Source organism: Siphateles boraxobius, unplaced genomic scaffold (assembly GCF_051911475.1).
Source record: "Siphateles boraxobius isolate OS27281-9 unplaced genomic scaffold, OSU_SipBor_1 9, whole genome shotgun sequence".
NCBI lineage: Eukaryota > Metazoa > Chordata > Actinopteri > Cypriniformes > Leuciscidae > Siphateles > Siphateles boraxobius.
The window spans coordinates 5,255,976-5,271,982 of NW_027509219.1; the positions used below are offsets into that span (position 1 = coordinate 5,255,976).

A 16,007-nucleotide genomic window follows, 5' to 3' on the forward strand; every position below is an offset into this window, starting at 1 on the left:
TTGGAGATGGGTCTAAAATTGGCTAACACTGTGGGGTCTAGGTTCTGTTTTTTTAAGCAAGAGGTAGACTGTTGCATGTTTTAAAAACAAAATAGGTACAATACCAGTTTCTAAACAGCTATTTATCATTATCAGGAGATGCATAAATCAAGTGTATGTCCTTGTGAGGTGACGGGGAGACGGGAATGCAGAAAAAAATATCGAGGAACATAGATTATTTATAGCCCTTTGCTCATGCTGATTGGGTAGATTTCTACCTTGCATTGCATCCTCCGAAAGCAGCATTTTTAAGTTTTCAGACTCATAATGTGCATAAAGGTGGGTCGCCAGGACTGGAATTTAAAACCACTGGGTTACTAAAATACAAATGTTATCTGGCCCAGCAATCTCTATGAAAAAACTGTAAAAACCTTGAATGACTGGAAAAGTCATAGGAAATTATTGGTAAATTGGTGTAGAAAGCCTAAATCTAGTTCAATTGAATGCCTCCATCTTCTCTGTCCCATCTTGTCCCTACATTATAGTCTTATTTGTCTTTTAAAGACCTGTCTTGTCTTGTCTTTTCTTTTGTAGGATTGTTACAGCACTGGACTGGCTCTCAGTGCACATTCTACTTCTCTGCCCGACCCCAGTGCCTGTTCACGCTGCAATGCCCCTCACCCTATCCTCTCAGCACATCCAGAGGAAGGACTGCCCGTCCCTGTAGGAATGCCTGTTCGGGCCTGGCACCTGCCTCTGCCAGCGGCTGCTCCCATACCTTTCACCATTCCACCCCCCACCAGCTCTCACCAGCAGGCTGCTCCATCATGAACGATGAGGTCATCAGCACTAATGCACTGGCCTGGCTGGTCTGCTCGGGAGTGTCCATTCTGGCCAATGCCTGGGGTATCCTGAGTGTGAGCGCCAAGCAGAAGAAGTGGAAGCCACTGGAATTCCTCATCTGCACACTGGCTGGCACGCACATTCTCAACATGGGCATCCCCATTACCATGTACTGTGTCATTCAGCTACGCCGACAACACTCCAACTATGAGTGGAACGAAGGACTCTGCAAGGTCTTTGTCTCCACCTTCTACACCCTTACCCTGGTCACCTGTTTCTCAGTCACCTCCCTGTCCTACCACCGTATGTGGATGGTTCGCTGGCCTGTCAATTATAGGTATGTGAAAGACACTTGATCTGATCTTTGTTGACACAAATTAGATTTTAATTTTAATTTATAGTGCTAAATTATTCAATTGTGAGCAAATGCCTAACTATTTTTTTTTAAACTTTTAACTGGCTTTGAACATTTAGGTAATCTATGTGTATTGAATGAAACCAGAGGTAAACTTAAAATTACCTTGGAGTTTGTAAGAAAAATAAAACTGATAGAACACTCTGGTCTGGTTTCTCAGACAAAGCTTAGATTAAGCCAGGATTAGACCTTAGTTGAATTATGGCATTTAAATACCTTTTATAAACGTGTCTTAGGGTTCTTTCACACTGGCAGTTTAGTTCAAAACGGGGCACAGTTCACATAAAAAAAATTGCTAACGTGAAAGCTGTCATGCGGACCCGAACCAAAGACTACCTGAAGGAGGTCCAGTGTGAAACTTTACAAGTGTGCATCTTGAGACAAAACAATGGCAGAAACATATTATATGTCAGAGCAATTTGCTTTCAGTTAAAACAGCTCAAACATGCATAGTCTGGGACTAGGCTTAATCCTGAAACCGAAAGTATGAATCATATTCCATTCAACTATGCCAATGTATATATCTAAATAACATACTATAAAAACATTAGATATTCATGCAAGTTAATAAATAGTAAAATCCTTCCTTCAGTGATGTGATCCGGAATGTTTTTTTCATATGGAGGTCAAAGCAAATTGATGTTGAGAGTTGTTTAAGTCCTGATACAAGTCATGCAAAAAACCTTTTAGTGTTAGTTGAAATAGTCTTTTCTTGCCTATTGTGACGTATATCCGAGTGAAACGGCTTCTTGAAAAAAAAAAAAAAATGTAGGGTGGGATTTGATTTTGTCCAGCGAGAATTGATTGGATCATTAGATCGTTGTGGTTTGCTATTACGGTGATCTCATGTGAGTGACAGGTTGTCCAGCCCTCGTGCCAATAAACACGTCATTAGAGAAAAGATGTAGTTACAAGAGGGAGTGGAAGGTTTTTTTGTTTAAAGATTACAAGGGCACATTAATAAAAAAAACAAAAAACAATAATGTGCAGGGATAAATCATTTATAATAAATGCTACAGCAATATTCCACAAAAAATAACAATTGTCAATTTTGATTTCATTGTGACTTTAACAAACACTATAAATGTTTACATGCTCCCAAATTAATCCATTTAATTGGATGTCAATCCTTGAATCTGACTATTTTCTCAAATAGATAAAAAAATGCTCGATACGTACGTTTAAAAAAATATATATGTCCATGGGCGTACATTTCATTAAACAGTAGGGGGGACAGTAAACAAAACTATTCTCAAAAGCATATTTTGAAGCAGACACTAATAATACAGCCACAATTGTACTTGTACAGTAGCTGTCACGGTGTGGGTTTTGTGTCTTGTTCCTTGTTCTTGTCTTTCATGTGATTCCCTGATTGTCATGTGATCTTGTCATTGTTAATCGTCTGACCATTGTTCACAGGTGTCCCTTGTCTAGTAATTAGTCTTTGTATTTAAGCCCTCATGTTTGCCCTGTCTCTTTGTCTAGTATTAAATGTTTGTCCAGTTTCTTGTTCTGAGTTGCATGCCTTGCCATGCCCTTGTATTATGTTTTGTAGTAAAGTTGCATTTGGGTTCTCAACCAGCTTGCCTCCAGTGGACTCATTCATAACAGTAGCCTACACAAAGGGAAAGTTGTTTAACTATGAGTTATCTTGTGTCCTCCACATAGTATTTTAGGTTTCGTCTGGGACAGACAAGCCCATTGATCTGTCACTTAACATCATATTGAGCAAATCCCAACAGAACAGTAGATCTACAATATTAGCCTAATATCAGTTCACACATTAGCTTATCGCTGTGTTGTAGTGGGTAACTTAATATCCAACAAGCTACTGTATTAAACAAGCTACCAAACAAGCTAGGTAAAATTAAATTAGCTGACATAGCGGATTCATGGAAAAATAGATCGGATATCATAATTTTTTTTTGTCATGACTAATTTATTAATGACACAGCCTCATCTATATTAAGAGAGAAAAGAATCACTTCCGATGATTAAAGTGAATAAGATAGCCTTGACAGCCTACTTACTGGAGTTCCACAACTACTGAAGAACTTGTTCTCTCCCAGCGGACTTTTGTATGTAGGTGAGGCAAAGGCGGAAAGCTGACAGTGGACCAAAGCACTGTGAGGCAAGGGAGGGGGGAATAAGTTTCTGAACTTAAATAATTTGTATTGTTTTACTAGGTACACAATCATTTTAAGAATATATCATATTATTTACAATACACAGCATGGTTTTTAATGATATTTTTAGGGGGGAATATACAAACGTGTATTTATTTACATCTTATGTTTTACGAATTGGTGAGTGGATGAAACTGAAAGCTCATGACATATGTCAGCTTTCTTTTTAGATATGTCATCAAGGCAAAAACAGCAATTATGCTTGCGGTCTGGTGACATAATCACAGTGGCTTTTTCCGGTTCTGAATGCAGCTACTGGGCACTGAAGTGCTGTTTTGAATTCATGTAATTCACATGTAAACATATATACAAATCAGATTGCAAAGTTCAGGGTTCATATAAGCAGAAATCAGATTGGATTCATTCAGACTGACAAAAATGTGTGCATGTAACCATAACTACTGTGGTCTTTCTGCTTGTTAATGGTTGGCTTCTGGGAGATACAGTACACAGCAGTGGTTTACTGAATTTTACTCATTTGATCACTTGATGCAGTCATGTTGGCTTTTTGGTGTTAAGCCACTGGAGAAAGGCCTGTCAATGACAATGTCACAAATAATACAGAATTGTAGATACATTTACCAGACAGACAATCAGTTCAATTAGAGCTATATCTGGGCAATGATTCAATTTGAGGACAACTCTCCTTTAATCACAGATGCTTTATCCCAGTCCTCTGTTTGGAGAGACATCAGAGTGTTTTTTTCCCCATATGATTATTTTTTGTCTATCCTGTTCTCAAACACTCCCATACCACAAAGCATGGCATGAATATTTGCAGGTGAATGCTTGTCTAGTGTAATGAATGCCAATCCCCATTAGCAAACAATGAAAAGGACTAAAATCAGCTTTTGTTGGCATACTACTATCAAACTGTAGAGGCGAAAAATATAATGATGATAAAACTGTATAAGGAGGCCTTCACAGGGGAGAGACTAGTTGACACTTCAGGACTGCGTTGTCGCCGTGTCCAGGGGCAGGTCCTTCATCACCAAAGGCAAGCACCACATGCCTTTGGTGTGAGAGACCTTGGTTCGAATCCACTGTGAGACACCAATGTGTCCCTGAGCAAGACACTTAACCCCTAGTTGCTCCAGAGGCGTACGATCTCTGATCCGGCAGACTGCGGTAAACCTCGGGATAAACAGAGAGACTAATATTAGCGTAGACGCCATCTTTCTTATGATGTATCAAATACATCAGGATTTATGGGAAGATTTCCCGGTTCCGGTTGACCTAATCTATGCAGCCTAACATTGAATTATAGAGGTATATAATGTGTTATGTGTATGCTAGGTCAAAGAGATTTAATCTAGATTTGAACTGACAGAGTGTGTCTGCTTCCCGGAAAATGTTAGGAAGACTGTTCCAGAGTTTTGGTGCTAAATAAGAAAATGATCTACCGTCAGCAGTCGATTTTGATATTCTAAGTATTATCAACTGGCCGCAATTTTGAGATCGCAATAGTCATGAAGGACTATAATGCGTTAAGAGATCGATCAAGTACTGGGGAGCTAAACCATTTATTGTTTTGTAAGTAATAAGCAATATTTTAAAATTGATACGATGTTTAATATGGAGCCAATGCAGTGTTGACAGAACCGGGGTAATATGGTCATACTTCCTGGTTCTGGTAAGAACTCTAGCTGCTGCGTTTCGGACCAACTGTAGTTTGTTTATTAAGCATGCAGGGCAACCACCCATAATAGTATTACAATAATCTAGCCTTGATGTCATGAACACATGAAAGTCTCGGTTATGTATGTAACCCTCGTTCCCTGAAGGAGGGAACGGAGACATAGTCGGTGTGTCGACTGATTGGGATTACCCTTAGGGACTCTTCGAGTACTGTCAAAACAAGCCAATGCATATTGGCGTGCGTGAAATGCATCTCACAGTCCACCCCCAGGTCTCCGTTCCCTCCTTCAAGGAACGAGGGTTAAATACATAAATGAGACGTTCCCTTTCAGTCACTCACAATTGACATGGTCGACGTGTCGACTGATTGGGATCCCAATTAAAACACCACTAGTGCTGCCGCCTTCCAGTGCCTAGACAAAAGCCTTCTCATCCCTCCACATTATTTGATGGGGAGATCGGACAGGGCTTAGGCCAGGGAAGTCACTGCTGTTCCACAAGACCACTGGGAAAGTGTTCTCATTCATTGGAAAGGAATACGCTGCGGAAGCCACATCCTGCCCGAAGGGAGGTAACATGTGAAGAATACAAGTATGGACTGGGCGGATGACCAGGCAATACAACATATGGAATGTCACTGGGGTGGCTCCAGCCAATGACAGGGTGAGACTCAAGCAGACAGTGACGGCAGAGCAGGCTCTGCTGAGGGAAGACACGGGCTCGCAGCAGAAAGCCGTACTGTGGAAGAATACACATATGGGATCGCCGTAGAGATCCATCAGGTTCCACCAGTGTATACGAGTGATAGGCTTGGCTTCGGACATTCCGTCACATCCGTTGCCGAAGGGTATGGAGGAACTCGACAGGGTTCGGCTAATAAGGGGAATGGCGCAGCAAGCCGACACTTCGATCCGGGCTTACAGTGAAACTAGCTTCATGTGAAGGGAGCCAACGTGAAGCAGCGGTTCGACACATAGGCTAGTTCTCTAGCGAACGTGATAGGTGTCGCCCAGCCCCCAACTCTATAAACATCTGTTCAGTGATGTACTCTCTGTCAACGCCTAGGAGGGAGTAATACTCTCACTCAGGAGGACACGTGCATCTTGGGAAAACATCAAGATGAAGGCAACCACATGTAGTGGGCCAACCACTGTTTGGAAACAGCCTTCCCTTCTGCTGGTCTCCGTAACAGAGAAGAGCTGGTCTGGGGTCCAGCCTTTGCATTCTGAGCACGTATAACCGCAATAGAGCGGACGGCCAGAAAAAATCCAGGGCTGGGTCTGCCTCCTCCTGGGCAGCGCTTGCAGGCTCACCACCTGGTCCCGTAGGAGAGGTAGGAACCTTGGGCACATATCCAGGCCGGGGTCTCAGATTTTCATTTGAGTTAGCTGGCCCGAATTCCAGGCACGATTCGTTGACCGAAAATGCGTGCAAGTCCCTAGCCAGCGGCGGAACAGTAACCATCTAAAGAGCTCGTTCCCCAATTCCTGGGTGGCCTGTGTCAGGGCCTTGCGCTTGCTACATGGATTGACAGCGTCTGACACAGCCTGCGGCTGGCTCCACGCTGAGGCCTGGATCGAGGCTGCTGCGGAGGCCCAGCAGGAGCAGGAGCGGCAGCAGGGGGACACCCTCGGCAACGAGCAGGTGGAGGAACTGCCAACGGCGGTGGGGTGGAGGCAGCAGTGGGCTGCCGGGGCAGGATGTGCCGGATGGCCTCTGTCTGCGCTTGGGGGCAGAGAACTGTTGGAGGTTGCTATACAATATATGTGTACAATAACAATTATTGGAAAAAATAACATTACGATGTTCAGAAATCAATTTCAATAGTACATTGGGTTTAATTTGTCATTTAATGAGATCTGCCAATATACTGAACAAAATTATAAACACAACACTTTTGTTTTTGCCCCCATTTTTCATGAGCTGAACTCATAGATCTATTTACACAAAAGGCCTATTTCTCTCAAATATTGTTCACAAATCTGTCTAAATTTGTGTTAGTAAGCACTTCTCCATTGCTGAGATAATCCATCCACCTCACAGGTGTGGCATATCAAGATGCTGATTAGACAGCATGATTATTGCACTGGTGTGCCTTAGGCTGGCCACAATAAAAGGTCACTCTAAAATGTGCAGTTTTACTGTATTGGGGGGTCCGGGGACCATCATTTGCCTCATGCAGTGCAACACATCTCCTTCGCATAGAGTTGATCAGGTTGTTGATTGTGGCCTGTGGAATGTTGGTCTATTCCTCTTTAATGGCTGTGCGAAGTTACTGGATATTGGCAGGACCTGGAACACGCTCTCGTATACACCGATCCAGACCATCCCAAACATGCTCAATGTGTGACATTTGTATGCTGGCCATGCAAGAACTGGGATGTTTTCAGCTTCCAGAAATTGTGAACAGATCCTTGCAACATGGGGCTGTACATTATCATGCTGCAACATTAGGTGATGGTAATGAATGAATGGCACAGCAATGGGCATCAGGATCTCGTCAGGGTATCTCTGTGCATTCAAAATGCCATCAATAAAATGCACCTGTGTTCGTTGTCCATAACACAAGCCTCCCCATACCATAACCCCACCGCCTCCATGGGCCACTCGATCCACAACGTTGACATCAGCAAACCGCTCACCCACACGACGCCATACACGCTGTCTGTCATCTGCCCTGTACAGTAAAAACCAGGATTCATCCATGAAGAGAACACCTCTCAAAAGTGCCAGACGCCATTGAATGTGAGCATTAGCCGACTCAAGTCGGTTATGACCACAAACTGCAGTCAGGTCAAGACCCCGATGAGGACGACGAGCATGCAGATGAGCTTCCCTGAGACGGTTTCTGACAGTTTGTGCAGAAATTCTTTGGTTATACAAACCGATTGTTGCGGCAGCTGTCCGGCTGGCTGGTCTCAGACGATCTTGGAGGTGAAATTTCTGGATGTGGAGGTCCTGGGCTGGTGTGGTTACACGTGGTCTGCGGTTGTGAGGCCGGTTGGATGTTGTTACGTCCCCAGAGCACTGGGTACGTATTATAGTGATTATTTTCTGGCATTGCTTGTGGTTTGTGTGTTTGTATTTCTTCTAACAGGTAAGATGGCTTCTGTAACAGTTCCGGAAGCTGATTGGTGGTTCAACGGCTGATTGGATCTTGGAACTCCTCCCGCTCGTCAGTGGCTGCAGCTGGCTGGGCTCTTTAAAAAGCCTAGTTTGAATCAGTTCACTCTCTGCTCTGTTCTCTGCTTTCTGCTCCTGCTGTTGGTGTGGTTGGTATCCCTCTGTGGGTATTTTTTTGTGACTTTTTTTAGATAACTTTATTGTTCTCTATTGAGAGTATGATTGGAACGTTTTACAATGTTTTAATCTGATTTTCTAGCTAGTAAATCTAGCTTTGTGTTCCACTTTTGGAACTTGTAAACAGCAGGACTGAGCATTTGATGTTTGTATAGTATTATTGTTTGTTAATTTCTTTTTCTTTATTGTTTATAGGGAGTTGGGGGAGTATATTTAGAGCTACCCCGGGGTATACATCACCCGTAGGCATACTTCTCTGTCTAGAAACGCCAGCTAGACCTGGGCGGACCACCATCTGTAAGTTTGGTTAGGGCGCCTTGACCGTGTGCCAGATAGGGGATGTGTATAATTAGAATAGGTTAGCGGTGGGGTATCTTTTGTTTATTTCTTTTCTTTGGTCCGTCCAGATCTCCCCTTCCTCCCTGAAAAATTGTTTATCATTCACATCATTACCGTGGCAAAAATAAAAGTTTAGTTTGTACGGTATTTGGAAATTGTGTCCTTTTCTCGCACCGCGACTCCATACCTCCTTTACTGGCATTTGTGGGCCCGAGCGGTGGTTTATCAAGTTCCCCTCCCTTTTGGGGGCTGGAACGTAACAAATGGGGCCTCGTCCAGGATCTTGGTGCCCCGTTGCTCGGACCACTTAATGCTTGGTGATTGAGGTGTGGTGTTGAGGTGTGAGAAAGGCCAAATAGTGTTGACTTGCATAGTAGTTGTTGTTCTGTCCTGTAGTTTGTTAGTATTTGTAGTTTGTAGTGTTCGTTGTGTACTGAATAGTGCAGGATTGTACTGGATGAGGTGTGAGTATGGCGGCTACTTCAGATGTGGCAGGCTTTATTGCGGAGCCCTCATTGGGTTCATTGGTTAACCTGCGTAAGGTGGATTTGTTAGCACTAGCGGACTACTACAATATTACAGTTGATAGGCAGGCTCTTAAAGCAAATTTAGTAATGGTGATCAAAAGCCATTTGTTGAGTCTGTCAAGGGCAGGAGTGATGGCTGTGGAGGATGTGGAAACTGAGGATGAGAGGGAGGACGAGGGTGCCGTAGAGAATCCTTCGCCTGCACGGTCGAGGGGCGGTGTGGGAGGTGGGGAAGCTCCGGTGCCTCGAACTCTGCCAAAGTACAACCCGTTGTCTCCTGTGTCCCCCGAGTCTGTAGAGGTCGCTCGGTTGAAGCTCAAAACGGCCCGTCTGGAAGCAGACCTAAAAGACAGGGAAGACAAAAGGAGGTATGAGATAGAAATTAGGAAAATAGAGGCAGACAAGGAAGCTCGAATCCACATTCGGCGAATGGAGCTTGTGGCTGGGGCATCTTCTCACCCAGTGGGCAAGCCAGATCATTTTGATGTGGGGAGGAACATTGCGGTGGTTCCCCCATTTCGTGAGTCTGAGGTAGACTCCTACTTCTCTGCCTTTGAGCGGGTAGCTGCTGCCCTAAAGTGGCCAAAAGAGGTCTGGCCTCTACTCCTCCAATGTAAGCTAACTGGGAAGGCCCAGGAGGTTGTGGCCTCTCTCTCTATAGAGGACAGTTTACATTATGATGTGGTTAAAGCTACCGTGTTGCGTGCCTATGAGCTGGTGCCAGAGGCTTATAGACAACGATTTAGAAATTATAAGAAAAGTGGTAGTAAAACATTTGTTGAATTTGCCAGGGACAAAGAGTCCTTATTTGACCGCTGGTGTGCAGCCAATAAAACATCTACTTATGAAGCTTTGAGAAATCAGATATTGTTGGAAGATTTTAAGAACAACTTACCTGAAAGAATAGTGATGCATTTGAGTGAAAGCAAGGTGGCGACGTTGGGTCAGGCAGCCGTCCTGGCCGATGAATATGCCTTAACGCATAAAACGGTGTTCACGCCATCCAGCCAGAGTAGCACGTTCGTTTCATCAGCGGTCGGTGCATCACGCTCTTCGGATCCTTCTACTGTTCCTAGAAAAGAAGAGAGGGAATGTTTTTATTGCCACCGGAAAGGCCATTTAATCTCAGATTGTTCCTTACTTAAGAACAGGTCTAAGTCACCTCCGCCTTTCTGTAAGAGTGTTGGTTTAACTCAATCTGTTTCTTTCCAGGAAGCTAGATGTGCTAGCGAGGTACTCACAAGGAAACCAGACCTGCTGCATGCTCCATTTGTGTCTGTAGGGTATGTTTCATGCACAGGAAAAACTGAAGACCAGAGGGAAATTAAAATCTTGCGTGACACTGGTGCGGCTCAGTCAGTTATACTTACAGATGTGTTGCCATGGTCTGACCAGACATACTGTGGATCACATATACTTCTGTGTGGTATTGAAACTAACCCAATTTCTGTGCCTTTACACTGGGTTCACTTGCATTCTGATTTGGTTTCAGATCGGTTCCGTGTTGCGTGGTGCCTACATTGGCAGTTGAAGGGGTAGCATTATTATTAGGAAACGACATTGCTGGAGGTAAGGTGTCTCCAGTACTAGAAGTAACAGACAGACCTCAGTCTAATGTCTCTGACATTGTTCTACTTCAGAAGTACCCTCAAGTGTTCACTGCATGTGTTTTAACACGGGCACAGGCTCGTATGCAGGGGGATACAGTGAATTTATCTGACACTATTCTTGAACGGGTTGAACCTGTAGATGTAGTACCTAAACCAGAGGGGTTACCTTCTGTGCAGGCTGAGAAAAGGGGGTGCGGAGTCGCTCCCCAGTTAGATGTGTTGTCATCCATCACACCAGAGAAGCTGATTGAGTGGCAAAAAGAGGATGTTAGCCTTAATAAATGCTTTGATTCTGTGGTCTCTCTTGAAAAGGCAAAAGTACAGGGGGCTGCTTACCTTGTGGACGCTGGTGTTCTAATGCGTAAATGGACTGCGCATAAAACAGGTGAGGACTGGGATACAGTTTGGCAGGTAGTTGTTCCATCTCCACTACGACAACAAGTATTGTCACTGGCTCATAACCCTGCATGGTCCGGACATTTAGGGGTAACCAAAACATACAACAGAGTCCTCCGACATTTCTTCTGGCCAGGATTAAAATCAGACATTGTGCAGTACTGTAAAACCTGTCATGTATGCCAGCTTATAGGAAAAGTGAACCAACCTGTTCCTCGTGTGCCACTTCAACCGATTCCCGTGATTGGAGAACCGTTTGAGCGGGTGATTGTTGACTGTGTGGGTCCATTACCAAAAACTCGAACAGGTAACCAGTTTCTGCTTACCATTATGTGCAGCGCCACTCGGTATCCAGAGGCTATTCCTCTCCGGACAATTACAGCTAAGACGATTATAAAGAGTTTGATCAAGTTCTTTTCCACCTTTGGTCTCCCCAGAGTGATCCAGACGGATCAAGGAACTAATTTTATGTCCAAACTGTTTTCTTCTGCATTAAAAACATTGTCCATATCGCATCAGGTCTCCAGCGCTTATCATCCAGAGAGTCAGGGGGCTCTTGAACGCTGGCACCAGACACTCAAAACCATGCTGAGGAAGTATTGCATGGAAACAGGTGCTGATTGGGATGAGGGGGTGCCCTTTGTTTTGTTTGCTGTTAGGGAAACAGTGCAGGAATCGTTGGGGTTCAGCCCTGCTGACCTCGTGTTCGGACACACACCTAGGGGTCCGTTAAAAGTGTTAAAGGAGCGTGTTCTATCTGATGTGCCTAGTAGCAACCCTAAGAATGTGTTACACTTTGTAAGTGAGATGCGGGAGAGGCTGCATGCTGCTTGCATGCTAGCTCAGGAGTCTCTCTCTTCCTCTCAGTCACGTATGAAAAAACAGTATGACAAACAAGCAACAGACCGTGTGTTTTTGCTAGGGGATCAAGTACTGGTTTTGTTACCAATTCCAGGTTCATCACTGTCTGCCAGTTTTTCTGGACCGTATTTTGTGGAGCACAAAGTTAGTGATACTAACTACATTATTAAAACACCAGATCGCAGGCGCTCTTCTCGTTTGTGTCATGTTAACATGCTGAAAGCCTATCATGTGCGTAATTCTTCTGACAATCCCTCTAGTGTTCCGGTCCAGTCTGCAGCTTCCAGCATGGCATTGGTGGTGCCTGTGCCTACTGTGGACCTAGAGGAGAGCAATAATGATGGTTTGGAATTGCGTCACTCATTACAACAGTGTAAACGTCTTAGTAATTCAGAGATGCTACAAAACTTACCTTCGTTGATGGAACATTTGGATGGCAGTCAAAAAAATGATCTGGTGTCTTTAATACAGTCTTTTCTTACTGTGTTTCAGGATGTACCTAAGAGCACGTCTGTTTTGATGCACGATGTGGATGTTGGCAGTACATCTCCTATTCGCCAACATCCCTATCGGGTTAATATAAAAAATCGTGAGTTAATGAAAGATGAGGTTGACTACTTGTTAAAACATGACATGGCAAAACGTAGTCATAGTGCTTGGAGCTCTCCGTGTATTTTAGTTCCAAAACCGGACGGCACGTCCCGTCTATGCACGGATTACCGTCGAGTCAATGCAGTAACTGTGCCAGATTCCTATCCGCTGCCCAGGATAGAAGACTGTATTGACCGGATTGGTTCGGCTGTTTTTGTAAGTAAACTCGATTTGCTTAAAGGTTATTGGCAGGTGCCTTTAACCCCACGGGCTTCTGATATTTCGGCTTTTGTGACCCCCGATACCTTTGTACAGTATACGGTTATGCCGTTTGGAATGTGCAAATGGTGGTTTGCACAACTTTTGGGGGGGTGGCGTGTTACGTCCCCAGAGCACTGGGTACGTATTATAGTGATTATTTTCTGGCATTACTTGTGGTTTGTGTGTTTGTACTTCTTCTAACAGGTAAGATGGCTTCTGTAACAGTTCCGGCAGCTGATTGGTGGTTCAACGGCTGATTGGATCTTGGAACTCCTCCCGCTCGTCAGTGGCTGCAGCTGGCTGGGCTCTTTAAAAAGCCTAGTTTGAATCAGTTCACTCTCTGCTCTGTTCTCTGCTTTCTGCTCCTGCTGTTGGTGTGGTTGGTATCCCTCTGTGGGTATTTTTTGTGACTTTTTTTTTAGATAACTTTATTGTTCTCTATTGAGAGTATGATTGGAACGTTTGACAATGTTTTAATCTGATTTTCTAGCTAGTAAATCTAGCTTTGTGTTCCACTTTTGGAACTTGTAAACAGCAGGACTGAGCATTTGATTTTTGTATAGTATTATTGTTTGTTAATTTCTTTTTCTTTATTGTTTATAGGGAGTTGGGGGAGTAGATTTAGAGCTACCCCGGGGTATACATCACCCGTAGGCATACTTCTCTGTCTAGAAACACCAGCTAGACCTGGGCGGACCACCATCTGTAAGTTTTGTTAGGGCGCCTTGACCGTGTGCCAGATAGGGGATGTGTATAATTAGAATAGGTTAGCGGTGGGGTATCTTTTGTTTATTTCTTTTCTTTGGTCCGTCCAGATCTCCCCTTCCTCCCTGAAAAATTGTTTATCATTCACATCATTACCGTGGCAAAAATAAAAGTTTAGTTTGTACGGTATTTGGAAATTGTGTCCTTTTCTCGCACCGCGACTCCATACCTCCTTTACTGGCATTTGTGGGCCCGAGCGGTGGTTTATCAAGTTCCCCTCCCTTTTGGGGGCTGGAACGTAACAGATGTACTGCCAAATTCTCTGAAACGCCTTTGGAGACAGCTTGTAGTAGAGAAATGAACATTCAATTCACGGGCAACAGCTCTGGTGGACATTCCCGCAGTCAGCATGCCAATTGCACGCTCCCTCAAAACTTGCGACATCTGTGGCATTGTGCTGTCTGATAAAACTGCACATTTTAGATTGGCCTTTTATTTTGGCCAGCCTAAGGCACACCTGTGCAATAATCATGCTGTCTAATCAGCATCTTGATATGCCACACCTGTGAGGTGGATGGATTATCTCGGCAAAGAAGTGCTCACTAACACAGATTTAGACAGATTTGTGAACAATATTTGAGAGAAATATGCCTTTTGCATACATAGAAAAAGTCTTAGATCTTTGAGTTCAGCTCATGAAAAATGGGGGCAAAAACAAAAGTGTTGTGTTTATAATTTTGTTCAGTGTATATATTTTTAGTGCCGAGAATTTTCATGTAAATAAATCCATAGATCCGCGAATGTAGCTTGTGTATTTTCATGGTCTGGTGGTAAATCTTTTGCCAAGCTTGTCAAAGGTTCTGGGTTCTAATCCACACTCGTATAGTTTTTTTTTGCTCATCAAAACCAAATATGTTTATCGGTGGTTGTATATCAAACAGGGACACATTTGTGGGCATTTTGTTTTGTGATTTCACCGGAATGAATAATGTCTCCGCAACGACGATAAGCGATAGATTCAGGTTAAAGAGCGTGTCCGTTTGAAGACTATGTGCGAGCCACAAGAGAGCACTGTATCCAAACAACTGATCGCAGCGGCAACAAGCCCAACAGCTTGATTTAAAAACTGCTCGGTTACGACTGCAACCTCGGTTCCCTGAAGAGGGAACAAGACGATGCGTCGATTGACGCTAAGGGAACGCTTTGCGTGATGATGCATTGAAGCACATGTAAAATCAGTCCAATGGTGTGACGGGACGTCAGAGGCGGGTGACGTCATGAACCAGGAAACTATATAAGCCTGTTCAAACCCAGCCACTCCAGGTTCGTAAGGTCTGAACAAGTCACTTACAGGCACGTAGGAGATATGAAAGGTGACACAACGTCTCGTTCCCTCTTCAGGGAACAGAGGTTACAGTCGTAACCGAGGCGTTCCCTTTCATGGGAACTCGCGTTGCGTCGATTGACGCTGAGGGAACGTCTATACCAACGCCACCATAGTGAGTGTCTGTCCAGTGTGAAAATCAGGGCGAGCAGCACTAGTACGAGAGCACTCGGGACCCTGGTGTAGAGTCCAAGTCCAGAGAATAAAACCTAACGAATGTGTGAGGTGAGGACCATACTGGCCGCCATACTCCTGGTTGAGTGAGACCGCACCGCCAAAGGTGAAGGCTGACTGGTTGAGTCATAAGCAAGTGAGATAGTCTCGATCACCCACTTGCTCATTCTTTGCTTAGATGCTGGTGACCCTTTGTTAGGGGGTCCAAAACAGACAAACAACTGTTCGGATTTACGACACAGGGCAGCTGTGGACATAAGCATCCAATGCCCTAACCGGGCATAGCAAATTGTGCTTTTCCTGGTCCGCATCCTGGAACGGAGGAGGACAGAAGGCCTGCAGCACTATAGATCGGGCCACATTAGTGGGGACCTTGGGAACATAACCCGGCCTAGGATGAAGGAACCCTTTAACCATGTCGGGCGCAAATTCCAGGGTGCAACCGACAGCTCCAGAAGATCTCCTATTCTCTTGAGAGACGAAATAGCGAGGAGGAACAGAGTTTTCAAAGTCAGAAATCTGGCAGGAACCTCCTCCAGGGGCTCAAAGGGAGCCTGGGAAAGGCCTTGGAGGACAATCGCCAGATCCCAAGTCGGAACCTTCGTGCGTGCAGCAGGCCTCAGCCTCAAAGTGCCACATCGGAAACGAGATACCAAGGGTCTTAACCAAAGACATTCCACCCAAAGGAGTGTGGTAAGCACCTAAGGCTGCCACATAAACCTTTAAAGTGGACGTGGATAGACCTGCAGTAAACCGCTCCTGCAGGAACTCCAGCACTGTACCAACGGGCAGTTAACT

General features: G+C 44.4%; 1 protein-coding gene across 2 annotated transcripts in view; it reads left to right on the top strand.

The window, feature by feature from the left end:
* The window catches only part of gpr153 (G protein-coupled receptor 153), a 149,159-nt gene that overhangs the window by 72,328 nt on the left and 60,824 nt on the right, over positions 1-16,007 (top strand). For both annotated transcript variants that reach the window (XM_077224578.1, XM_077224577.1), the window contains exon 2: positions 574-1,159. In XM_077224578.1, coding sequence (XP_077080693.1) covers positions 807-1,159 — 353 coding nt within the window. In that variant the 5' untranslated portion in view covers positions 574-806. The remainder of the gene's footprint in view (positions 1-573; positions 1,160-16,007) is intronic.